This window comes from Nycticebus coucang, chromosome 3 (assembly GCF_027406575.1).
Source record: "Nycticebus coucang isolate mNycCou1 chromosome 3, mNycCou1.pri, whole genome shotgun sequence".
Taxonomy (NCBI): Eukaryota; Metazoa; Chordata; class Mammalia; order Primates; family Lorisidae; genus Nycticebus; species Nycticebus coucang.
This window is the reverse complement of record NC_069782.1, coordinates 89,978,228-90,004,236: the sequence shown is the minus strand read 5'-3', so window position 1 is coordinate 90,004,236 and position 26,009 is coordinate 89,978,228. Positions and strand designations below refer to the sequence as shown.

Here is a 26,009-nt window from a genome sequence, read left to right as displayed (position 1 = left end):
ACACATACAAGAAAAACGAAGATCCAGTTTGATGTAAGCATTCCAAATTGCATACAATATCAGCACATTGTACCCCATAAATGCATTAATGTACACAGTTATGATTTAATAAAAAAATTGTTAAGTGAAAAAAATAAAACTGTAATACTCAATTAAAAAAAAAAAAAAAAATGAAGAACCAGCTCAGAATATACCCAGCCCCAACCTTCCCCTAGTTGTAACACAGGGTATGAAACCTCCCAGAAGCCCCGTAAACTCACATTGACCAGGATTGGCCAGCTCATCTCTGGGGACTCTGCGCCTCTCTCCAATACAGCTAGTGCCTCATTAAAGAACTCAAAGCTTCTCTGGACCCAAAGCAATGCTTTTACCTAAAATCAGATGCAAAGGGCAGCAAGAGAAGCTTATCAAGGCATTTGGACCAACTGATTTTGGTTGCCACAAGGGCCCTCCTTCTAGGAGGCAGTTCGGGCCGCGGTCTGGCTCACATGTAATGCCAGTGTACATGGAGGGGTCAATTAGCAGTGAACAGATGCCAGGATTCACCTCTGTGCTGTTATTTTCCCATGTGCAGCAAAAACTATAATCACTCTGTTCTCCAACAGGATGTTTGCACTCGAGCTAAAATTGCCTCCTCCATCCAAATTTGCTGCAATTCGGTTCAGCACCCAGCAATGAGGAACTTGGCTCCTTTCATGATGGCTGGGGGCTGGTCTGACAGAGGCCCCATCACACGGGGAAGGAAAGAAGGCAATGGAGAGCAGTGGAAAAGAGAGGCATGAGTCTGTCATTCTAACAAACACAGGTAAAGATTAGAGCTGGTGGAAACCACTGTTCAACACGTACACCCACAGAGCTCACAAACTACCCTTTCTTCTGCGGCAGTCAGGCATGAGACGCTTTGGGAGCCCTGTGCCAAGCCACTGGCATATGTGGGGACAAGGAGTAACTTTGTGGGCCACCCCCCCCAGATCTGCTCCTTCCCTGCCACTGCCCAGACCTGGGCAGGCGTCTCTCATCTACTTGGAGCCTGGGACCTGGTGAGGGTGGTTCTAAAATGCTACACCTCAGCTTCCAGAAATAACTCAATGCCCTTAGAGCACAAACAGCCACAGAGAACAAAGAGATTCAGTGTCCAAAATATAAGTTTACCCAGTGAGGAATATTAGTTGATTCATTAGCAAGAGTTTTCTGAATGCTCATGTGTTCATTCATTCACCCCATGTCTACCAAGTGCCATCTAAGGCCCTGAGCTCGGTGCTGTGAATACAGAGATGAGTGAAGGAGATACATGTCCCACCTCAGCAGTCCACAGCCCAGAGTGTGCTGAATCCTGCAGGATCCAGACTTAGGAGCTTACAATCTAGCCAGAGACCTGAGCAGGGGAGGCGATGTGGACACCTCCAAGGCTTATCTTCATCCCCCTATGAGACACAGTGCTTAGTGTAAAGTGGATTCATAGGTGACTTGAAGAAACCTACCTCTGCTAAATGCCAGTCTTCCACCTGGGTGCCTCATAACAACAGTGGCCACTACCTATAGCATCCTTCTTATGGGCTGGGTAGAACTTTCTCTGCAGTGTTCCTCCTACAGGGAAGGGAAGCTGAGGGGGAAGAGAAGCTGAGGCTTGAGGAAGGTAGACAACTGTCCCAAGACCACCCAGATCATTGACAGGGAGGCAAGAGCCAAACCCAGGTCCCTGTACCCACAACCTCATGCCCTGACCACCTCTCCAAACACACAGGGAAAGGAGCACCAGTGTCTGTCCCTCACCCAGCCCCGGCTCCTCCACAGGCTCCCCTGAGGAAGTGCCACATGAGTGACACTCTTGAAATCTTCTCCATAACCTGGCCCAAGTGAGGGACAAGTTGCCAATGAGCAAAATACTTGCTGAACCGCATGCCCGTGGCAGAAGAAACTTGAGATGAGTTGGGAGATGGGGAAGAAAGAAACGGGAAGTCTTCCTGGAGGAGTCCAGTGTACGCAGAAAGAGGTTCTGGGTGCCACGGAACACATAACCCCCACAGGGGGGAAAGCAAGGCGACAAATCCCAGGTGTTATGCAAACCTCAGGTCGGGCACCTGGACTTCCTGTGTATCAGGGCAGCACGGGCCCTAAATAGGAAAACTGCCAGCCAACCAAGCCCCCCAGGCAGCAAGGCTGAGGCCTGACAAAGATGCCGCTGGCTTCTTTGCCCTCCCAGCCCACATTCTCATCCATTCACCACTCTCCCAGCCCCTAGGCACATCACAGCCCCAGGAGTTACAGACGGGCCCAGCCGGCCCTCCCGTTCCGGCCAGCAGAGCCTCTTCACAGACCCTCAGCCACCTGGGAGAAGCCCTCTCAGGCCCTCTAGTGCTTTCCTCCCCTTCCACCCCCTTTGCCATCATCTCCATCTGCCTGAGGCTGTGGAAGGCGGGTGTTGTAGGGACAGACCATGTGGGAACAAAATCAAAATTCCCTCAAAAAGTGACGATTTGTTAGAGCCAGAGGAGACCATGAGAATCGCCTCATCCAATCCTCACTTTACAGGTGGGAAAACTGAGAGTCCCCAGAATCAACCCTTTTCTGATGCGATCGATCCCTCTTATTCCAAAATTGGCCCTTTCCTCTCCCTCCAATCCCTCTTCCTTCATGCAACCTACAGCCGTGGGGGGTATCTGGTGGTGATGGAAGGTGTGGGAAGGGAGCATCTCTAGACCCATTTTTCTCTTACCCTATGCCCTGCCTCCACCTTTAGCATCCTAAAGAAAATAGTCTCCACCTCGCTGCTGACCCATCTGGGCACTCGCTGCTGGCCCCAGCCACCTTGCTCTGTCCGGAAGCCTCCTCTTCCTCACTTCAGCAGCATCCTGGCTATGGCTACTGACAAGCAAGTTCATTTATTGAGCACTTACAAGGTGCTAAATGCTCACTTAACACTCACAATAAAGTTTATGTGGTGAATATTTTTAGTATTCACAGTTTACCAATAAAGAAAGGGAGCCTGGCAAGGTTAAGTAAATTGGCCAAAACCACCGAGCTAATTCAAGGTAGAGCTGAGATTCAAACCTGCCTTTGACCAACTCTAAGCTAAGCTATAGAGCTCACAGTATGGAATTTAAAAGACCAAAATTAACATTCAAAATGAGCGCTGCCCTTCCGCATTCTAGTGCTGCCAAAACTTAAAGAATCTCTGGAACTTTTCTTTGGAAATTGCCTACAGAGCACATTCATAGGCCATGCAGAACCTTCAGATTCAATCCTTCATATGAATTTCAGGGATCAGAAATGCCTCACTCCTGTTGGCTCCTTCTCCTTGAGCATTATACTTGCCTGCAATCTACCCTGGACAATTTCCTAAAATAAAACTGACTTTTAAATGTTGAGAGATGTCAACATTCAAAAGACAGCATCAGCATTGTCCAGGCTGGTCCCAGGAAGACTCTCATTTTTCAAGAAAGAAGGAAACCATTCACTCTTTCAGTCTGCATTTATTGAAATGTGAGGCTTCCCCAACAATTAAAAAAAAAAAAAAGAGGAAAAAAAAGAAATTTTAAACACACCAAGGATAGCAAAAAAAAAAAAAAAGAAATGTGAGGCTGTAACAACAGACACTGCTGTAGTTTGCTAAAGAAACAGACATGAGTATAAGGCTCCAATCTTCAAGGAGCCCTCAACATGAGGACACTCTCCAGGCAACCTTGGCCAGGGACCTCAGCCCTCACCATGCTAGGCACTGCAGATGCAAAGATGGAAGGCATACAGTTCCTGGGTGCAGGGCTGCCAGGTCCCTACAAGGAGCAGGGTGTGCCGATGAACCTCGGTGGACAGGAGCACAGAGTTACAGGAAACAGAGTGACCAGCGACCTGGGAGGTTATTGTCAAGGTCCACATTAGGGAAGAAAGTCAGTCTCCCAAAGGTGACCAAACTGAAGTAACAGTAACAGTTCCCTAGCACTTGGCATGTATTAGATGCTACCCTCAGCATTTCATTGATTAACACATATTATCCTAGTCCCACCTTCCAGGTGAGTCAACTGAGGCCTGGAGAGGTAGAGCAGCTTGCCCACGGTCTGCAAGTCAGCAAGTAGCAGAGCTGATTTAAGCCCAAGGCATGGCTCCAGAAGGTGCACTCCCGATGACCACACTGCACTGTCTAGAACCAGAGACAGTGTCCACATTTACACTCTGACTCACTGGATTTTAGAAAAAGAACTCTGCTACTCTTGTTATCACTCACATTGGAACCTGTTTTTTAGGAGTGAACTCTTGAAGTCACTCCGCTTAAACGTGAAATCAGACCCAGGTAGAAGAGGCTAGTGTGAAGCGCTTTTCCAAGGTGAAGGGCACCACCACAGAAGCAAGATGAGAGACCTGGGAACCAGCCATCCACATGCCCTCTACTCTCACTGCTCCAGGTAAAGAAACACTCCAGGTAAGATTCAAAGCAGGAGAGGTAAGTGGGAGATGATGCATTCGAGCCATAAGGGCAGGTACAGGACCGCTGTCAATTCACCCACCCCCACCCCCCACAGCCGGAAATAAGGGACAATATCATCTGGCGACAGTCAGGACATCTTTGTTCTCTCCGCAACATGGAGAGAGGAGGCAGTTGTGCCCTCTGGTTGCTTTCTTCCAAGAGATGTCTAAGAAACAGAGGAGCTTCCAAGCTGAAGGCAGGGACAAGAAAAGAGAGAGCTGTGGAAACCCCAGAGCAACACAGGGGGAGGCTAAAAGTTAACACTCTTCAGTCAGAGAACCCTGGGCTCTCATACCAGCCCTGTCACTATTAAGGACATATGTTGGGCCAGTAACATAGCATAGCCATTGCAAGCCTCAGTTTTTGCTCATCTGTAAAATGGGGACAATGATGATAATATCTCTGTTATAGGCTCACAGAGAGGATTAAGGAAAATAAAGCATATAAAGTGCTCAACAACATGTCTGATACCTAGCAGATGCCCAGTGAATATCCACTTTTATTATTGGGTCATTATAACAATTATGGTAGAGCAGCTATGGAGAGCAGAAGCCCTTACAGAACCCCTTCTGCAGTCTGGTGCTCTCTAAATCCATTTCAAGCTCCTACTGGGAGCTCTGCTACATTCCCAGGATCCCTTGCAAGTGAGTTGCCATGTGACTAAATTCTGGCCAATGGGCAGAAATGTGTAAATGACTTCCAGAACAACCCTCTCATGATCCTTATTTCTCACTCCCCATCAGCCAGACAGATGCAGAAGACACAACAGAGACCTTCAGTACCCCCTAGAAGAATTCAGGTTCACAAGTGAGAGAAGCCAGGGTCCATGAATGGCTGTGTGGGACAGGTCCTCACCATCCCACCTGATACACACAATCAATGGGACTTTATATGAGCAATACATAAACTTCTACTGGACCAAGCCATTGAAGGTTGGGATTACTTGTTATACATGTAGCAGTTGACTTAGCCTGACTAATGCACAGTTAATCACGCCTTGACGTGGACTCGTAGGTCCCTGTTGCATCAGTGCTTACATGACCACTGCATGCATCAGAGTCCAGATTCCACAATATGGTCCAAGAGAGAAATCAGCAGCTGCAACTGGCAAGGTTTAGTACTGATAAGGAAGAGCCAGCAGCAACTCAAGATAAGACTTGGACAGACCACCAGTCTAGAAGAAACAGGACAGCCCAGATGCAACATTACCTGTGCTCAGAGTCCACCAGAGGTTCCTCAGGAGAACAGTGGGGTATAGTGGAAATAGCACAGCCTCACAGGCCCAGCATATCAGAGTCCAGACATGCCTGTGATTCATCTATGAAAGTGACTGAACATCTCTCAGCTTCAGTTTCCACATCTGAAAATGTGGCTACCAATACCTGCCTCCTTGTTATGCAATGTCATGCTGGTATCTTCAAATCAGCCAGGGTGGGAGTATTTACACCAAAAGAGTTGACAAATACTGCACAGAGGGGCTTTTGTCCTTTAGAGATCCACTTGTTAAACATCCCTGGATAAACAGAAGTCAGCTAAGTGAAAGAAAAAAGGGGGGACAAAAAAAGAGAATTCTGGCAGGCTGGATAGCATGAGTGAAGTCTCAGAAGTATAAAAACAAAAAGTTTAATGAAATGAGAGAATTCCTAAGTGCCTGGACACAGAGCACTTGGGAAGAAAGGTTACAGGGAACCTGGAGCGAGGGCAAGAGCTAGATCTTGTAACCAGACCTCACTAAGTAGTAATTATTTGTTCTATTCATCTATTGTGGGTAGCAAGCCAACCCCCAAAGTGGCTTAAAACAATCATTTTATTTTGTTCATGATTTTTAAACCACAGTTGGTTCATCTCTGATCTGTGTCAGCTAGAGTTGGAGGATCTACCTCCAAGCTGACATCTTCACCCACATGCCTAGTACCTTGGTGCTTCTTAGAGAGACACTGGAGAGTCGGGGTCTCTCTCTCTCTGGCAGCTCATCCTCCAGAACATCTCCATGTGGCTCTCCATTGTCACAGCATGGTGGTCACAGTGTAGTCAGACTTCTATGAAGGCCAGCGTATCCATGAGCAAGTGTTCCAAGAGACCCAGAGGGTAGTAGAAAGAGTTTTCTTGACCTCACCTCAGAAGTCACACAGTATCACTTCTACCACATTCCACGGTCAAGTCACGGGGCCAACCCTAACTCAAAGGGGATGACCAAAGGGCGTGAATAACTAGGAGTCATGGTTCACTGAAGCCCTTCTTTGAAGACTAGCTACCACACTGTTATGGCTCAACACATGCTCACTGAGTGCCCTCCAGGACCACCTGCCAGGCACAGATCTAAAAAGAAGAACCACCAGCCCTATCCACACAGAGCTGTCAGCAGAGGAAGCAGGCCAAGTCAGCAACAGATGGCTGATCACCACCCATGATGAAAAGGACAAAGAGAGTGGAGAGTATTTGGGGGTAGGGGATAGAGAGAGAAAGAGCTGACTGGGTAGATGGAAAAGGCTTCCCAGGAGAGTAGCATTCCTAGCAAGGAGAGCTATGCCTTAAAGGAGGGGTAGGTGGAGGGTTCAAAAGGGAGGAGGGGGCCATCCCTGAGGCTACTTTCCAGCCTTCTATCATATCTGGACCATCATGGGCAATCCCAGGCCACCATTTCCCAGCAACAAGGATGGAGCTAAGGCCTGGGGCACTCTATAGCCATCAGCAACAGCTCTAGGACAAAGGCACTGTGACAGGTCATCACTAGGGATGAGCCTGACCAAAGCACCAGTGCTCAGGAGGGCCTGTGGACTACAGACTTGGTTTTTCTGGCTTAACCTCCTCACCCAGAACCAGCAGCAGAAAGGCCAGTTATGCAACCACCCTCACCGCAGCTTGCCAGCTTCAGAGGCTGAGCCTGGCCTCCAGGCCTAGTAAAGAGACTGCCGTGGCCTGCACAGCACAAGGCAGGCCTGGGCCCTGACTGCCACTTTCCATGTAGGCACAAGATGCTTTGCTGACAAATACCTGGGGACAGCAGGGGCCATGGGAGGGAGCTAAAAATAGCACAGCTGGCAATAGAGAAGGCTTTTCTAAGTCCTCAGGGTTCTGTTATTCCTTGTCTGAGGGATACACATGGGCTGGCACCTGAGCATTGCCCCTCCTGAAAGACTCATGCTTAGAACAGGTGCGGGGATGGGAGAGGCCTCTTCCATCACATCAGAAGCTGCACAGAGACCAGCAGTCATGGAAACAGGCTGCTGTGTTGGTTGGGCTCAGAGGTGGCCAGGCTAGAGCTCCCATCACAGCCTCACATGTCCAGTGAGCACTCTCCAGCCACTCCCTCTCTGACCAATTCTGTTTCCTCTGCCTTTTCTGAATCCTAAAGTCATTTTTTTTTTTTTTTTGAGACAGAGTCTCACTATGTGAACCTCAGTAGACTGCCATGGCATCACAGCTCACAGCAAAGTCAGACTCTTGGGCTTAAGTGATTCTCTTGCCTCAGCCTCCCAAGTAGCTGGGAGTACAGGCGCCCACCACAATGCTCAGCCATTTTTTGGTTGCAGTTGTCATTGTCATTGTTGTTTAGCTGGCCCGAGCTGGGTGGTGGTGCTGTAATGTAACCCCTATGCCACGGGCACCGAGCCTGAGTCCTAAATTCTTGATGTTTCTCTTATTCATTTTTCCATTAAGAATTATCAGCCTTGCACCATGATTTTAATGTAATGTGAGGGGATTTTTTTAGACCAACCCAGTTGATGCCTGGAAAAGATATATGTATAGATACGAGGGGCTGTGCACTGCAGAACTCCAGAGGCATCATTCACAGCCCCCTGGAATGTGGCTCTGGTGTTGCCAGAGATGAAATAATGTCTTACACCAGCAGTCCCCAACCTTTCTGGCACCAGGGTCCAGTTTCATGGAAGACAATCTTTCCACAAATGGTGGGGGAGGGGCAGGGTTAAAGATGAGTCAAGTGTATTTTCATTGATTGTGCTATTATTTTTACACTGTAATATATGATGGAATAATTATATGACTCACCATAATGCAGAATCAGTGGGAACCCTGAGCTTGTTTTCCTGTAACTAGATGGTCCCATCTGGGGCTGATGGGAGACAGTGACAGATGAAGCTTCACTTGCTTGCCCACTGCTCACCTCTTGCTGTGTGGCCCAGTTCCTAACAGGTCACAGACCAGTCCTGTTCCATGGCCCAAGCACTGGCAGCCGTAGTCTTACATAATTCCACATCCCAGGGAAAAGGACAGCCATGCTAATAAGGATTTGCTAACTGACCAATCTGTCTCCTCCTTCCAAATACTTTATACCTGGAATTTGGCAGGTCCAAGGCCACAATACTCAGCTGTCCAGGAAGAAATCCATATTGAGATCCAGTAATGTATTTCTAAGCTGTGAGGTGGAGAACAAGGAATCAATCTTCCCGAGGCAAGTGAGGATTCATAACCACTGAATGAGTTGCCACTACTATCTTCTAAGTGTGCAGATTAAATTCTCTGTTCCACCAACATCCAGATGCACTAAATTCTTTTTTTTTTATTATTTTTTTTTATTGTTGGGGATTCATTGAAGGTACAATAAGCCAGGTTACACTGATAGCAATTGTTAGGTGAAGTCCCTCTTGCAATCATGTCTTGCCCCCATAAAGTGTAACACACACCAAGGCCCCACCCACCTCCCTCCTTCCCTCTCAGATGCACTAAATTCTAACGTGCCTGGGAACTCAGATATACTTCTTTCTCATTCATAGAGTTCTCATTCTTTTGCTAACGCAGTTTCAGAGTTTGAGATATGAGCAGATGGTGGGTGGGAATAACAAGGCATCGATCCACACCAGGATGCATAGGTCCATGGTTTAAAGATAAGACTTTGCTGGTGAATGGCAGACTTTTCTGGTCCTCCATGCTCTCCTGCATGTGTGTGCACCACCCACACAAACCTATCTCTCTGAAGTTTTAAAACATGTACTGAAATTCTGCATTCTTCTTCTAAAATAGCCTGTGTACGATATATGTGTTAATATTAAAAATAGTGTTTTCTTTAAAACTTCGGGGAAGACTGATGATACTCAAAAAAAATATGTCCCAATATTGGTTCTGTACCTCCACATATGCCCAGCACAGGGGTAAAGCAAATATGCCATAATTCATAAAGGACAATTATGGATTATACCAGCTGATGTGAATCTCGCAGAAGCCCCAGAGTTGTACAGTAAGCAACCTGGACAACTGTACACAGTTCACTGCCTGTCAGGTAGAGAAAAGGTGATTATCTCTTTTTCCAGCAAGAAAAACTAAAACTCTTTGAGAATGTAAGAGGATCAGATGGCATTTAAAGTTCATTCCTATACTGATAGCATGGCATTCTCTGAACTTGTCAAGGGATCTCACATCTCATTTAGGAATGGTGCATGAATCTCAACACACCAACTCCTTTTTTTCAGTCCTATTCACGTCAAAGTTTCTTTCACCCTGCGGCAGGGATGAACTGTACGGAGCCAATCCACCAGGCCAGGAGGTCGAACTGGGGTGTGCAGGACTAGGTTTAGTGGCACAGGCTCCACTACCTGCTTTCCTGGATTTGAACCTGGCTCTGCCCCTCCTCAGTGGGTGACCCTAGATGAGTTATTCAACCTCTCTGGGTGTCGACTTCCTAATCCATAAAGTGAGAATGCTGATCCTACCTACTTCACCAGGTCGCTGTGGTGACTATATAATACAAATAAACCACTTAGGAACGACTGCATACATGGTAATCCAAGTGTGTGATCCAAATGTGAAACTCAGTAAATGTAGAATATAAATGTCTTAACACCATAACTAAGAAAATGCCAGGAAGGCTATGTTAACCAGTGTGATGAAAATGCGTCAAACTGTGTATAAAACCAGCGTATAGTGCCCCATGATGGCATTAATGTACACAGCTATCATTTAATAATAAAAAAAGACAAGAATTTTTATCTCTGTGCTACAGTTTTCTAATCTGTAAAATGGGAATTACAAAAGTGCTTACATAATAGGATTGTTTGATTAAATATCAATAAATATAAGGAGTTCAAACAACGCTTAACGCATAGTAATCACTTGAAAACGTGTGTTGTTACCAATGTCTTTTCCCTAAGAAGTCAGTAACACCAGTTCACAGAGAAAGACTTCCCAAAACAAAAGCAGCAGTCAGTTTGGAGATAAATGCAAGACCTAAGGTGAATCATTGCTGTTTTCTAGAACAAGTGATAGAGTATCTTAAAGACTGGAGATTCTTGTTTTAAATTCATTCTTTCTGTGGTTGGGAGGAATAGAGGACCACGGATGAACAGACACTGGTAAGACGGGAAGAAAGAACAGGAACGTCTCAGTTGCTGGTTTCAGTTTTCACCATGAAAATCATTTGAAAGCCCTGTCTAGAATTTAAATAGCATCATCCCTAGAGATCACTGTTTCAGTTTCATTATAGTCTGTGTTCGTAGAGTACAAATAGAAACCTTCATGATTTTATTAGTTTCCATGCAACTCAGGAGAGATTTGCATTGTAACAGTTCAGCTCCTGATTTAAAGAAGGGACCAATTAAAAATATAGCGCTTGCACTGCCTGTCACTGGAAAATGAAAAGGTTCCCAGAGTTTTAAAAATCTCTGTCATATCTGGTTCATGGCCATAAATCAAGTTCTCAGTGCTGCGGGTGCAATCACTACTGTCTAAATGTTTATTTTGTAAGAAATACTTGAAGGACATTTGCACCCCCAATGAGGGTTTGAACTACAATATAAAAGAAACTAAATGTACACCTAAGTGTTTTTTATCTGGGCTATATCAAGTCCTATACAATCATTAATTCCCTTAATAACACCCAAAAGCTACCTGGCACTCTGTGGATCTGTGAAGTATAAAGTATCTGTGACAAGTTAAAATGTAATTATGTGGCCCCCATGGCACAATCAAATTGAGGTTATGTAACCTAAGAGAATGATTCCAGTAAGTTCTGATGTGTTGGCTGCTTACAATTCAGGGTGAAATTTATTTCAGAGATCATTGAGTGTTTGGGGATCGTTCCTCTAGACGCTTGCTCCTTTGCCACAGAAGCTGCGGTAATCCTAGCCTGCTTTCAGCACCTGGAACACTTCGTGGAACAAGGCTGAGATGAACATTCTGGCTTCAGGCTTGCCTTTGGGGGCGAGTGAAGGAAAACTATCCAAGTAAGCTGACTTGCATGGCCTCCCCTTTAATCAGTTGTTTCTTTTTATGCCCAACCTCAACAAAACCAGCCTATCATAGCATACTATAGACAGTCTATAATCTAAGATTTTTCAACTTTCCCCTCCATACCGAAAATTAAGATTAAAGCCTCAATAGTGGTGTGTCTGTGTCATTAGAAGTAATAGCAGAGTCACAAAAACCTATTTTCTGAGACTTTTTTTTTTTTAATGATAGGCTTGATATTTCCAATGAAGTTTATGTCCCCAGATTGTAATTCTTTTTTCTCTTTTTTTTTTTTTTTGGCCGGGGCTGGGTTTGAACCCGCCACCTCCGGCATATGGGACCGGCGCCCTACTCCTTGAGCCACAGGCGCCACCCCCCAGATTGTAATTCTTAAATACGTCGCCTCAGCAAAGTCAACACCAAAATTCTGAGAACATGTCGATCAAATTTTACCCTTGTGTTTTATACCAGAAAAAGAACTAGTCTCTGGGTCCACTGCCTTGAATGATTTCATCTCTGGTTCTTTGTCAGGTAAAAATGACAGCTTTGAAATATGATTTAAGAAATGGCTTTATGCTGAAATTGCCAGCTGGGTGTGGTGGCTTACACTTCAAATCCCAGCACTTCAGGAGGCCAAGTAAGGAAGGATCAGTTGAAGCCTGGAGTTCAAGACTAGACCGATTAACATAGTAAGACTGCAAAAGAATGTTTAAAAATGAGCTGGGTGTAGTGCTGCACACTTGTAGTCCCAGCTACTCAGGAGGCTGAGGTGGGAGGATTGTCTGAGCCCAGGATTTCAAGGCAATAGTGAGTAATGATCATACCACTGCTCTCCAGCCTGGGCAACAGAACAAAACCCTGGTTCTAAAAGAAAAGAAATTATGAAATTAGAAAACATGTTACATATGAGAAAACCAAGTCCCAGAGACAATGACTTGCCTAAGACACCATAGATACTCACATGTCACTTTCTTAACTTCGCCCTAAGAGTAACACCCTTAAACCAGACTCCTCCGACAGAAAGAGGATTGTTCTGCTCATTCTTCTGGTCTCAAGGCAGATGCCGCCTAAATCTAACAAGGCCAGTCTGGGTACCTCTCAAGAGGCTGCAACATTTAGAGGAAGGATGGTAGCTGCCCTGCCAACAAAATAAGAGCCCCACGGGGAAGAATGTGCCAGGGAAGGAAAGAAATGTGTCCAAAGATAATGGTAGACATCTCCAGGAAGGGATAAGGAAAGGGAATTTTTTTTCCTTTTTAAAAAATTTTAATTTTAATTGTGACAAAAGATACACAAACGTTTACTCTCTCAACCGTTTTAGGTGTACAGTAGTGTTACAATATTCACATTATTGTACGACCCATCACCAGAACTTTTTCATCTTGCAAAACTGAAACTCCATACCCATTGAAACTCCCGTCCCCTCCCACACCTGGAAACCCCCAGTCTACTTTCTGTTTCTAGGAGATTGAGTAGTCTGGGTATCTCGTGTAAGTGGAATTTGTTCTTTTGTGCCTGGCTTAATTCACTGAGCCTGAGGTCTCCAAGCTTCATCTACACTGTGTCAGAACTTCCTTCCTTTTTAAAGCTGAATAATATTCCAGTGCACTCACTATATGCCACATGCAGTTTATCCATTCATCACTGACGTACGCGCAGACTGTACCTACCTGTTGCTATTGCAAATAATGCTGCTGTGAACAAGGGTGAACAAATCTGTCTTTGAGACTTTGGTTTTAATTTGTTTGGATATATACCCAGAAGTGGAATTGCTGGATCATATGATGTAATTTCTAATTTTTTTTTTTTTTGGCTGGGGTTTTGGCTGGGGCCGGGCTTGAACCCGCCATCCCCGGTATGTGGGGCCAGCACCCTACTCCTTGAGCCACAGGCATGGCCCCAAATTTTTTTTGAGAAACCGCCATACTGTTTTCCATAGTGTCTGCACCATTTTACGTTCCCACCTACAGTGCACAAGGGTTCCAATCTCTGCACATCCTCACCAACACTTGTGATTTATTATTTTGATAGTAGCCAAAGGTGTGAGATGTCCTTTATTTTTTTTTTAAGCCACATTTTCTACAATGAACATACAGTGCATTTAAGATGAAGGACAAAAGTATTAAATATTGAAGTTGAAAAATAAATCTTACAGGGAAAACAGAGTTGAGAATGAACGTAATAAAAGAAGTAGAAGTAGTTTTTAAGACCTAGGCAAACCATTGCGTTCTCTCATGGGTTCAACAAGAAACATCATTCCTATACTCTTTAAGAATCTATCACTCAATCGGCTGTGCCTGCCACAGTCCACAGGAGAAAAGGCCATAATTCATGGGCAGCTGAACCAATTCTTCTAGGCACTGTGAGGAAAGTGCTCCCAGATGCACAAAAGACAAAAACAATGTGTAAAGCTGTTGCCAGCTAATGCTGGTCATAAAAGTTCCTAGCACGGGCGGCGCCTGTGGCTCAAGGAGTAGGGCACCGGTCCCATATGCCAGAGGTGGTGGGTTCAAACCCAGCCCTGGCCAAAAACCAAAAAAAAAAAAAAAAAAAAAAAGTTCCTAGCACTTGGATCAGCCCTTTCATCTTGCAAATCTTTTCCTCCAAGCCTTAGAACGCTTACCACTTCTATTTGAACATCACTGGATGCCCACTTTTCCCTCTTCCAGCGCCACAAAGGGTTCACTTTCCAAAGCTACATAAAGAGAAAACAAGATTAACACAGCAACTTCTCCCAAGGATGAGCAGAATTCTCCTGCTCCTGGATAACAAGTACACAGAGAAGACCACCACCACCACATCTTAGAACCCTAACATCTGGGCCACAGGGCCACACCGGTCCCAAGTTATCCATTCATTAGACAGACCATCTCTTGAAAAGCTAAAATTGTCCAAATGTGAAATCATGCTACCCACTGGTCTTTACAGACATAACATATCACTCTTTAGAGGTGAGGTCGTTTGTCATGGTTTATTCATTTTAAAAAAGTGAAAGGACTAAAATCAAAATCCATCCAATTATATATTTAACCAAGATCTAACTCTTGGAGGAGAAATTCAGTTTTCCTTAGTGTGAACATCTCCCTCTTGACTCCCAGCCCTCCTCTGCCTTCTCCTTTTATATGTATTCTTTTCTTTTCTAGTTTCCTTCCATTCAACAAAATAGGGAAGAGGAAAGCAAGAATATATAGAAGGCCAAGAGGAGAGGCAACCAGATGAACAGGTGTGGAACAAATGGCCTCCAATTCTAAGGAGCAGCTAGCTAATTCAAGTGACACAAAAAGAGGTTCAAGATCACTGTCTGTTGTGCTTTGGGCTCCAAAAGGCCATCCTATAGAAAACAGAATCAAACGCAGGCTTCCTAACAGAGTACCCACACCCTACATCTGAATTCTTAGCTCAATAGCTGAGCTCTAAACTGAGAAGCAAGCTAAACCTTGGAAATCCAAGGCACGTTCCATTGAGAATGAGGCAGCTTTATGGCCCAGGACAACCAAAAACCTCCATCCACAGCTTCCAGTAACACCAAACAGATTTCAGAGGGCAAACTTTAAGAACCAACAGCCACAAGAGGTCATTTCCCAAACTTTGGGGAAAGGAGCAAGAGAATCTTCACTGTCTCCGGAGAAGGAAGGAAACCTGGAAGCCATCAGGGAAGAGAAGAAAGCTGACTACATGGCAGCATCAGAGTTAAGGTCACCCCACGTCTCAGCAACACAGCTGACACCTGAGCACCACCCAGCTCCAGATATTCTTGGGCTGGATTTGGAATTTCAAATCTGTCATCCACCAAGAATTATTCTGTGTCTTTGAGACACAGGCCAGAAACTAAGAGGGGCTAGTGTGAGAAGAAAGGTCTTTCCAAGTTCATTGTAAGGCCAGCAGAATGGTGGCCTCAGGAGATGTTGAACACCCTGGTCCCCCGTGGCAGTGGGGCACAGAGCTTCCAGCACTGGGAGGGGAAAACAGGAGAGCCAGAGGCCCAGAGGCCCCCTTCCACCACCATAAGTTGATAATTCCACAGACTTCTGAACTTGTTAGATCAAGCCACCATTTCTGTCCACTACCCCAACAACATCAAGCCCCCAACCCTCAGGGCAACCCTGATGTACTGTTCACTCCCAATGATGATGGGAAAGAGGATTGCCCAGCCTAAAAGAGGCCAAGGAGCAAGATAAATACTCATCTTAAACTCAGTTTGAAATCCATGTTCAGCCGTGCTAGCAGCATGGAGGTAAGTGCCTTGCAGCGATGGGCAAAGATATAGACCCACAGGGCCGAGCAGTTTTATACAGTTAGAGAAGAGGCCCTGGAAAGAACGTTACTGGAAAATCTTGCTTTAAAAACTAAAAGACATCACAGTCCCAGACTTCAGCAGTTAACAGACAGAAACTAATTTCACTTCAAGTCACAAATCTGAAATCTTATTTTTTCTTTTTAAAAAAGGCCCCTCTCTCTCAGGAAAAGTAAGCTCTGATAAAGAGGAGATACATGTAGTGTTGCTTTTAATTATTTCTTCCCCAAATGGAAGTATCCTCCCGATTGCACTAGAAACCAAGTTTAAACAACACCCACTTTCCACAAAAGCCATCAAGAAGGGGAACCACCGCGGAGGACGAAGACTATGAAGGAAAGGGAGAAGCGATGGAAGGCGTGGGAGAAGGCAGAATGCATGTGGCCTTCCCGGCCAGCCAGCTCGGAAATACCCCAGGCAACAGGATCTGGGTCCCCAGGAACACTTAGTAGGGAGGCCAATGAAACAGCATAAAGAATAGAAAGTAAATGAGATGTTTTAAATAATTTCCGTTTTGGCCACATGAAGAAGCATTAGTCATATAGGTAATGAGATCTTATAGGAAGATGATTCCAGGGCTGGGCTTGATGACATTAAGCATATCCATTCTGGGCCTGGAGTGCCCATTACATTTCCAAATTGGCAATTAGACATAATGTCCCAAAGACAATCACCAAACAATGCCAAAAACAAAGTAAGTTCTTTCTTGAAGCAGCCATTCTTTTGAAACTGCCCTTCCATCCCCTCTCTGACTCAGCCACCTTGCAAACAGCTGCCCGTTATGAACTAATCCTCGTTATCCACTGGTGGCGTGAATAAAGAAAATCCAGGCATGACTCAAACATCATTTTGTCACCAAACCAAGCCTATCCCTTTCACCCCAAGTTTCTCCGTATCACCTAACTAGCAAAAAGAACCAGTAAAATGTATTCGCACACACCACATTCCCACCCAGCCCCCAGCTAACCGCTACAGAAAGAGCCTTCCCAACCTGTGTGTTTCATACCCTATACAGAGATAACTGGGTTTAAAGAGTCCTGAAGAGCAGGCAATGAGAACTGGGTCTTAATCATTTCCCCCCACCCTGCACCTAGCTTGATTCCTCACATATAGTATGCACACACTTAATATGCAGTAAAATCAAAAAGAGTAACAAAAATAACTACCAAAAGAGTTATGGGAGGACTCCTGGGGTGGGGGGGGGGGACGTTCTGCTAAGCCCTTCTTCATTTTGACTGCCAAAGCTGCTCATAGAGAAAAGTTTATTCCAGGTTCTCCCCTTTGACCATGGAACAACATAAAAAGCACAGTTCAAGGAGAAAGTCCCTGACGGTGTGAGCTGTGAAAATCCTCACTACGGTGAGACTGGGAGCTCCTTTCACTTTCTTCTGCTGGAATCCTCCAGAAGTGCAACTGGAGGGGCCCCACCACAGGGCTGCCACATGTCTGCTCCGCCCACCTGATGGTGAGGTCTTGAGCCCAATCCTTTAAAGTTGAACTCTCCCTTTGGGAAGACCCACCCAGGTCCTTATGGAAAATCAGTCTTGATGCCACTGACTCCAAACCCTCCAGAGGGAGTGGCTGCCGGCTGCCTTCCTGGACCTTTGCCCACAGTGCAGCCCTAGCCACACCACCAGCCTTTAATTTTGCAAGAAGGTGGTTTGGCCGAGTTGCCATCCTGGATTTCAGGAAGCCGCACCCCTTGCAGCACGACCACCTGGCACAGGCGAGAACCCACACGCTGGTGGGCAGCCCTCAGACCACACCCTATAAGCTCCAGAACTCTGCCCTGGCCATTACCAGCCAATCCCAAATAAATAGCCCTCCCTGGTGGGTTTCTCTGAAGCAGGCATTAGACCAATCAGCTTTAGCAGAAAGCGCCCAGCCTAAACCACAGATCCTCAGTGATGCTGTAGCTGAGTTTCCTCAACCTGACTGTCTGGCACTGCAAACTTTGAGCTTCTCATCCCTTCCTGCCTTGAAGAGCTGGGAATTTCCATATTAAAATAGGCATGTCTGCAGGGATGGACTACCTGAAGGCTGAGGAATGGACAAGAAATCAGATCCCTGCCCAAAGTGTGGTGTGCACAGTATCAGCACAGCCTGTGTCTCACCAGAAAGGCAGAATCTCAGGCCCCACTCTGGACTTCCTGAATCAGAACCTGCATTTTTAACAGTTTATCAGGTGATGTACATGCCTATTAAGGGTTGAGAAGCCCAGGCCTACATGCCCTCTCCAGCCCTTGGAGACAGAGATCTGATATCCCAACTAAACATTCTTTGAACCTCCTATTCACAATGCTAACACAGTCCACCTCTGGGGATGGGGCCCAGGTTTCCTTCTCCACGTGCTTAGGGCCAGGGCTCCACTCGCCCAGGAGGCATTTTTAGAAGGGAGGCACTCTTGATCTGCTTGCTGCACAGGAAGGCTGTGAATCTTTGGGGCTCTGAGGGAGGCTTGGCCTTGCCTGACCCCCAGACGTGTCACCACAAGGCCCCGTGGGGCTGTAGCATCACAGCACAAACACAGCCCTTTTTATGGAACCACAAGGGGACTCTCCAGGGGCTCCACAGCTCTAAATTCTGGGGAAGGTAGTGTTAGCTGCTGCTATGATGCCAGATTAGTGCAGCCACTGTCAGTGTGAGCCAGGATGCCCCTGCTACCCACTTGGGAAGGAGGCCCTGGCACTGCAGTCCACTGCCAACCTGGCCATTTTGGCACCAAGCTTTTTGTGCCTGGTGAGAAAGAGATAGGGAGGGCCCTAAAGCAAGCACTTGCTCTTTACTACCAAGCAGCCTGTGAATGCCCCCATCCCAGGAAGAAGATAGTGCTGCAGCAAACAGAGGGCGCACTTGGCCTTGGCCTTGGAATCCTTTCACCCCCAGGTCAAACAGCCGGGCAGCTCTTCCTTTCCACCTGATGCATGTCTGGTCAATTACCCTGGGCAAACAGAAGCAGGGTCAGCTTAAGGTTTACAGAGGGTCCCCAGAGTCCACCTGGGAAATGCTATAAAGTGAAGTTAGTAAGAAAACCTACCCAACAGGGCAGTGCCCTGTGATGATCCCCAATCTGCAAATGAGGAAACTGGGGCATAAGGTAGTGAAATCCTTGCCTGACCCTTAGGCACTGCTCAGCAGTTTCCCATTTCTCTACCAGCAGAACTACTCCAAGCCTGCGACGTGACCCTTCATGGGGGAAGCCCAGCTATGCCATGCCTGCTGATTCCTTTCACAAGGTTAACTTCAAAGGCAAGTACTCCACAGGACACACTTTGGGAAACAACGCTGTAGACCCTGCAATAAAAAGCCTGGTCTGGGTGGGCAGTGCCCTGGCCAGGAGTCTTGTTACATCCTAGGGAGGCAGGTCTTTGAGCTCTGAACTTGGAATAACAGGGTTGGAGTTTGTCCCTCCTCAAGGGTAAAGTGCTGGACAGCCACACCCATCTGCCAAATGCCCGTGTTTCCCTGCCGCCAGTCCTGCAGTTTCTAGTCCCCTAACCTGAAATACTCATCCCCCAATGTCCCCACTGTCAAGACATTAACCATGCTGCCAGGCCCCCATCCACAGAGCCTGCCTCTGCTGTCAGCCCCAGTTCTCCTGGCCTTAGAATAGCCAAGAGCCATCTCACTCTCACCCTAACCGGCTGGTCAACCGTAACAGTAGACTTCAGGATCTAGGCAGAGGTCCTCAAACTGCGGCCCACTATATTTGTTCCCGTTTTGTTTTTTTACTTCAAAATAAGATATGTGCAGTGTGCATAGGAATTTGTTCATAGTTTTCTTTTTTAAATTATAGTCTGGCCCTCCAATGGTCTGAAGGACAGTGAATTGGCCCCCTGTTTAAAAAGTTTGAGGACACCTGATCTAGAGGCTCCTTTTGGCTCAAAAATCCTGTTTGTTGCAGCCTGTGCTGTCAGGGGCCATTAAGTTCAATGAATCAAAGAGAAAACAAACTCACCATCTTGTGAGCCATAGGTGCTCCCACTCATGAGAGGCCTGTTAAGTGCCAGACACTTGCAGGGATTTCCATACCCATTATTTCCACTCTCTGTAAGAATCCTACAAAGTAAGCATCATTATGCTCTTTTTAAAAACAAAATCAAAGTTCAACATGGTTGCCAGCCAATTAATGTGAGATCTGCAATGTGACTGTGGGTGTGTCAGACTGCACAGTTTGTACTGAAGTATACAAAAAAGTGGGCATTTCCATAGAGAGCCAGAAAGGAGAAGCACACATTCTCTGGACAAGGGCGGGTCAACTGCAGCACCCCTGTGACTAGGACCTGTGAACTACTCCAACACCACCCCAAGTGATCTGATCAACAAGGAGTATCTGAAGGTCATCCAGGGGTGCCAATCCCCAGGACAGGATGAGATGAGGTGCCAGCGCCAATGTGGAATCAAGAGTTCCAAGGCACTGAAGCTCCAGCCCCGACTGAATGCGTCAGGCCAGACCCTGGGTAATTACCAAGCCGTAATGGGATCTGATATTTGTATTAGTCACGAGCTTGACAGAGAAAACGTGTTGTTTTCTCAGACACAGCCATGGAGACAACACCTCAATAATTCATTACACGCAGATCTTGATCAAGCCAGAGCATCTAGAAGGATGGCAAAAAGAAAAAAAAAAAAACAGGATTGCAATAAAAAATACAGCTTTAAAAAGAATAGGAGTGAGTCCATGCCCAGCTACACTCAGATCCTACAGCAAACCACAGCTCCATCAAGAAGTTGGCCTCAGTTTCTCCATCCACTTCAAGAGAAGTAGATTGTATACCGGAAGATGAGCAGAAGACGGGAATAAAGATGCTTATGTGTTCCAGGGCTGAATTCCTACATGAATTGCTGGAGAATTGAAGAGCACATTGTGAGCTAGAAACGTGATGTTTCTCAATGCCTTCCACTCTCCCGTGTTGAATCACAGAGTATGAAGGGACATTAGAACTCACAGAATTCAATCCCCACATTTTATACAACACGGAAAGAGAGGTTAAATGATTTCTTCAAAGTCATGGCCTTCTTTAGGCTGCCAGAGTAGCTCCCTGTTCACTTCCATCTCCGCCTGGATCAGACCTCACAACGTCACAGCTGAGTGAATAGAGAGCTCTGATGAAATCCAATGAAGAAAAAAACAACAATGTGAAAAAGTACAGCAATGAACAGTGCTGGAAGGACCATGCCCAAGTTCCCAGCAGGGGAGAAATGCAATGTTTTCCTCTTCACTTCCTAAAAAAAGTTCACATACCATTCTTTTCAAAAAACTAAAGTCATTCAGTATTTGAGGTGCAGAGGCCCAGAGGCACTCATTTAATGAAGGGGTGTCCCAGGATGCAGGTCTGGTCTCAGGTTCTTTGATCACAAACGATGATGCAGTCTAGAGACCAAACGTTTGTGATTTCGGAGCTCCCTGCTGAAACTTATCTTTCATGAATTTCAGATGTTAAAAATGACCTGCCTTCCTCTGGACTCCAGCTCCTGGTCAAACCGTCTTATGGCTGGATGAGGACGAGGGTGAACGCATCTGAGGAATTCTGTAGAAAGGCACCCTAGGATTGCGTGGGAAATCTAGCCCAAAAATAATTATTCTAAATTTAAGCCAAATACATTCTTCTGTACCAAGTCTCAACAAAATTACCAAATACTTGGAAAGCAAAAAGAATGAAGGACAAAAAAAACAGGATTGCAATAAAATACAGACCTCCAGGACAGAAAGAAAAGCTTATAAAAAGACCTGACTTAACCATTATTGGTTATAATGAGCCAGCCACTTACAGTTTAACTGAGCAAATCAAGGGGAAGGTATCAAGAGATTCTGGGTGTGTTTTGAAATGGACTCATGCTATTAGAAGTGACCTGCTCCTAGTCAATATCTGACTCCAAACCAAGCACAATCACCTCTCATCCAGGTTGATTCCTCACACAAACTTCAGTTACGTCCACTCAGCAGGTCTTGCAGCTACAAAATATAGCCAAATATTTACAGTTTGTTTTTTTCACTAATGATCATTGCCAAAAACCTATTCCCTTGAGTAAACTGACAGAAGTTATGCTTGGTCATCATTTAGGAAAGAGATTCTTTATGTGAATTACCTGATTAGCATTTCATTACAGGCACAGCAGTCCTAAGTATGTGCTCTCTAGGGTAAAAAGATTTTAGAAGCTGTGTTTAAAAGGCCGAGATCCCAGAAATACCACCACTTATTTTAAATCATTGAAAAAAAAGTTTTCGTAATGATAGAAATTCCTGGCTTCCAGAAAGAAAGGAAGCTGTTAAAAAGTTCACCATAGTCTATCTAAAGAACATTTCGGATGTGCACGACTATTAGCTATCTTTCCTCCAAGGACAGTGGTTGAATGTCAGTAAAGAGAACAAGTCCCCACGACTGAAGGCTATGAGGCGTGAGGAGAAGAGAGAGACTGTGTGAGTAAGAAGGCTCTATGAATAAAGTGTCTCAGAGGGAGGGCGAGGCATCTGATAGTTAGGACTTGGCTTGATCTGAGGGCTTCTCTGGAAGGTGGCGGCTTGTCCTCCTTAACAAGTAAGAAGGAAACTCTATCATTGAGAAGGTAACTCCAAAGAAAGCTGGCTGACCAACCTCTGGAGGCCTTGGAAAGAGAGGAGGAGGAAGAGAATGATAGTTTTTATTTTTCTCCCGTATTCCAACACACCGGTATTTTCCAAAACACAAGTGTGCTGCCACTAAACACAGCTGAGCTCCAGCACCCAACACCATGTATAATTAATGATCAGGAGACAGCTTCGTTCTCGTTGCCTGTTTACAGTCTGCCTTTGCCACAGCCCCTGGCTTCCCCCACTTCTAGCTCCACAGCCCAGGAGGCTGCTACAAGTTGTTGTGCTGAAACTTGCTACAAGTTTCAGGGGTCCTTGAATTAACTTCACTAGAAAGGTGTGAACATGTGGGGACCTAGACAAAAGTCTACCTTTCACTACTCCCCTAGTACCCCCACCCTCCAAAAAGGATGGTGCTGCGAAGTCCCCTGGGATAGGAATTACTCAAAAAGGCAGCTGGGTCACTCTTTTCCCAGTTGGTTCTTTTTTATTTTTATTCTGCAGTTTTCTAACAAACATTGCCCTTGCCTGTCCCCCACCTCCAGCCAGTAGAGGTAGGGAAAGGACATCTCCAGGGTGACTGCGACGGACAGCAGTCAGCCTAGCAACCACATTCTAGGTGTAGCAAGCCTTGGTGCTGGTGGGCGTCTGCGCCAGGAATAGCTTAAGCCATGTAGCCACCTCAGGCACCAGGGAAGAAGTTCCTAGAGAAGCCTTGGCCTCTGCCGACTCAGGCAGACCCCAGCTCCAGCTCAGCGCTGCCGGGCTCCATTTCTGGGAACCCAGAGTGGGTGGCCTGGGGTAGAGAAGACAGAGGCTGAAGAACTTGGGGTGGTTGTATGTTTCACGAGAATATCGACAAGATAGAGTGGGAGGTGGCATCAGATGGTGACCTCGCCACATTCATAAAGTGGCAGCCCACAGTGCCTCCAATATTGGGATGCATCTCCCCAACTTTATCTTGCTCCCCTTCAGGTCCCCCACTTTCTCTGGCTGTTTTCTCCCCCCTGGGAGAATTCCCTACTCCAAGAGATTTTCTCTCGTGCCCCCCAAATTTTTCCTTCTTTCTGACCCCACGAACTCATCTCCCCAACAGGTTTCTAGAGTGCCGGCAAGAGGTGCCCGCCTTCGCCCACCGCCAACAGCCGAGCCGCGGCAGGTGAGCGGTGCGGAACACGCACCTGCGGCACCCAGCGTCCTCTGTCCCCTCGGGGTTGGCTCTCCCCGCCCAGCACCACTGCACCGGACCAGCGCACGTTCCCCAACCCAGCCCCAGCCGCAGCCGCCAATAACCCTACAGTAAACAAGGGGACAGGATTGGGCGTCCGCGTCCCGGAGCGCACCGGTCGGGGGCAACTCCTCACCCCTAGCGTGCCACCCGCCGCTCCAGTCCCAGGGCGCAGGGAGAGAGTGCGGAGGGAAGGAAAGGGGGCGAGGGGAAGGTGGGCAGGGATGGAGGGAGGCACGGCGCGGTGCGGATCGAGGAGGTGGGCTGCAGGGCACGCCGAGAAGCCGCGGGGCTGGCGCAGAAGGAGGGCGCCCGGGGCGCGCGTTACCTTCGTCTTGCCCCCGCAGTGGCAGCAAACGGTCCACAGGTACTTGAGCGTCCGCCAGAGCAAGATGATGAAGAGGCCCCCGAAGAAAGTCACCATGGAGGAGGCCAGGAAAGCCCACCACATGCGTTGGCCCCGGCTGTCGCACGGCACCTCCATGGTCACCGGGATGATGAGCGCATCCATCTTGGGCTCGTGGACCGAGGACGAAGAGGAAGAGGAGGAGGAGGAAGAAGAAGAAGAAGAAGAGGAAGAGGAGGAGGAGGAGGACGCGTCTAGGCTGAGATGGTTCGCGTGGATATTGCTACTCATTCTAAGACTGCTGCCTCCGCCGCCGCCGCCGCCGCCGCTGCTGCCGCCGCCGCCGCCGCCACCATTTGCCATAGCTAGCAACGGGCGGCCGGCGCAGGGGCTCGGGGGAGCTCCTCCCGCCGCCAGCGCCACCCCGAACACCCATCAACAGCCATATTGCTGCTACTGCTGCCGCCGCCGCCGCCGTGGAGCGCGGGGAGGGGGGCGGGGAGGCGCCTGGGCTCGGGGCGCTGTGCGCGACCTGGCGGGGTGCGCGGAGATATATACAGCGAGCCGCCGCTGCCCGCCCTCCCCCCGGCCGCCGGCCCGCCCGGGGGGGAGGGGGATGAGGCGCGCGGGCAGCTCTCCCTCCCCGGCCCGCGCCCCGCTCGCCCGGGGCTGCTCCGGCCCCGAGCGCCGAGAGCCAGGGGGCGCCACGGGCCGCCCGCGCCCGGGGTCTGCGCCGCCCCCGGGCCCGCCCCGGCTCAGCGCGCGGGCCCGGGTGCCCTCGGCGCCGCGCCGCCCGCCGAGCGCTACGCTTGTGCGCCGATCTCCCGCCCGGGACCCCGCTCCCCGCGCGCTTCCGGAAAGCTAACGAGCCTCTCTCCGCTTATTAGGCGGCAACTCGTTAATAATGGAAAATCAGCCCCTCCGCCCGGACGCCCCCGCGCCAGCTTTCCTCTCCCGGCTGCGTCCGGCTCCCGCTCTCCTCCCCTGTGCGGGCCACGGCAGGTTCACCGTGTCCGGCAGCCGGGCTGTCGCCGCCCGCTAGCCCATGCTCTCGGGACCCCCAAGTCCCGCCGCCACGCCGCGGAGCCTCCTCGGCCTCTGCTCGCTCTTCCTCCTCGCCTCCTCCTCGTCCCCGTCCTCGCCACCCGAGTCTCTTCGGCGCGCGCCTCGCGCTCCCCGCAGCCGCCAGCAGCAGCAGCTGCAGCAACTGGAGCGGGCGCGGGCTCTGGCCGCCCCAGGAGGGAGGGGAGAGGCTCGCCGCCCTGGCTCGCCTCGGCTCGGGCTGGGCAGGGGCAGGCAGGGCCCCTCGGCTGCGGTCCGGCACGCGCCTCTGATCCCAGGGCGCAAGGTAGAGCGCCCCAGCCCAGGCGTGGAACCGAGCGCCTCTCTCCAAGGTGCTGCGCCCCCGGCCGAGAGCCCTGGGACACCTGGGAAGAACCGCGGGTCGCTCAGGGCAACCCTGTTTTTCCTGAAGGAGCCCCCAGTCGGGAGGGGAGGAGTGGCCAGCTGTCAGGGAATTCCACACGCTGAGCGCCCCCAAGATCCTCTGGCTTCTGGAGTGAGGACGACCCCGCTTCGGAATACACACAATTACCAACCCCCAGTTCTTGCTTCGCCCTGCTCAGAGAGGCTCCAGTGCCTGACCTGTGGCCAGAGGGCAAGGCCATCTGGAAGGCTGGCAGGTGGTCTGAGGCCTCTGACAGCAGCAGGTGGTTTTCTCCTTTTTTCTTTATTAAGCCACAGAGGCTGCCTAAGAGCGTAGGCAGAGATGATCAGGAAGACTTGGCCTGAGGGATAGTACAGGCCCCAACAGACGCTAGAGTTCCCTAAACAGTCGCCCCCTTCTCTACTCTCAGATTCTGTCCATCCTGTGAGGAGAGTAGCTGGGAAAGGGGATCTCCAGGCTTCATTCAGTCTCACCATTCT

General features: G+C 48.2%; 1 protein-coding gene across 15 annotated transcripts in view; it reads right to left on the bottom strand.

Moving 5' to 3' along the window:
• The window catches only part of KCNMA1 (potassium calcium-activated channel subfamily M alpha 1), a 784,008-nt gene extending 759,213 nt beyond the window's left edge, over positions 1-24,795 (bottom strand). For 14 of the 15 annotated variants that reach the window (XR_008378803.1, XR_008378804.1, XM_053584070.1 and 11 more), the window contains exon 1: positions 24,066-24,795. Coding sequence is in view for 13 of the 15 variants with exons in the window: in XM_053584070.1 (XP_053440045.1) it covers positions 24,066-24,446 (381 nt within the window). In the remaining 2 variants the exon portion in view is untranslated. Of the gene's footprint in view, positions 1-22,985; positions 23,306-23,690; positions 23,804-24,065 lie in introns of those variants that run through there. The other variant, XM_053584068.1, reaches the window with a different exon arrangement.
• Between the last annotated feature and the right edge of the window lie 1,214 nt (positions 24,796-26,009).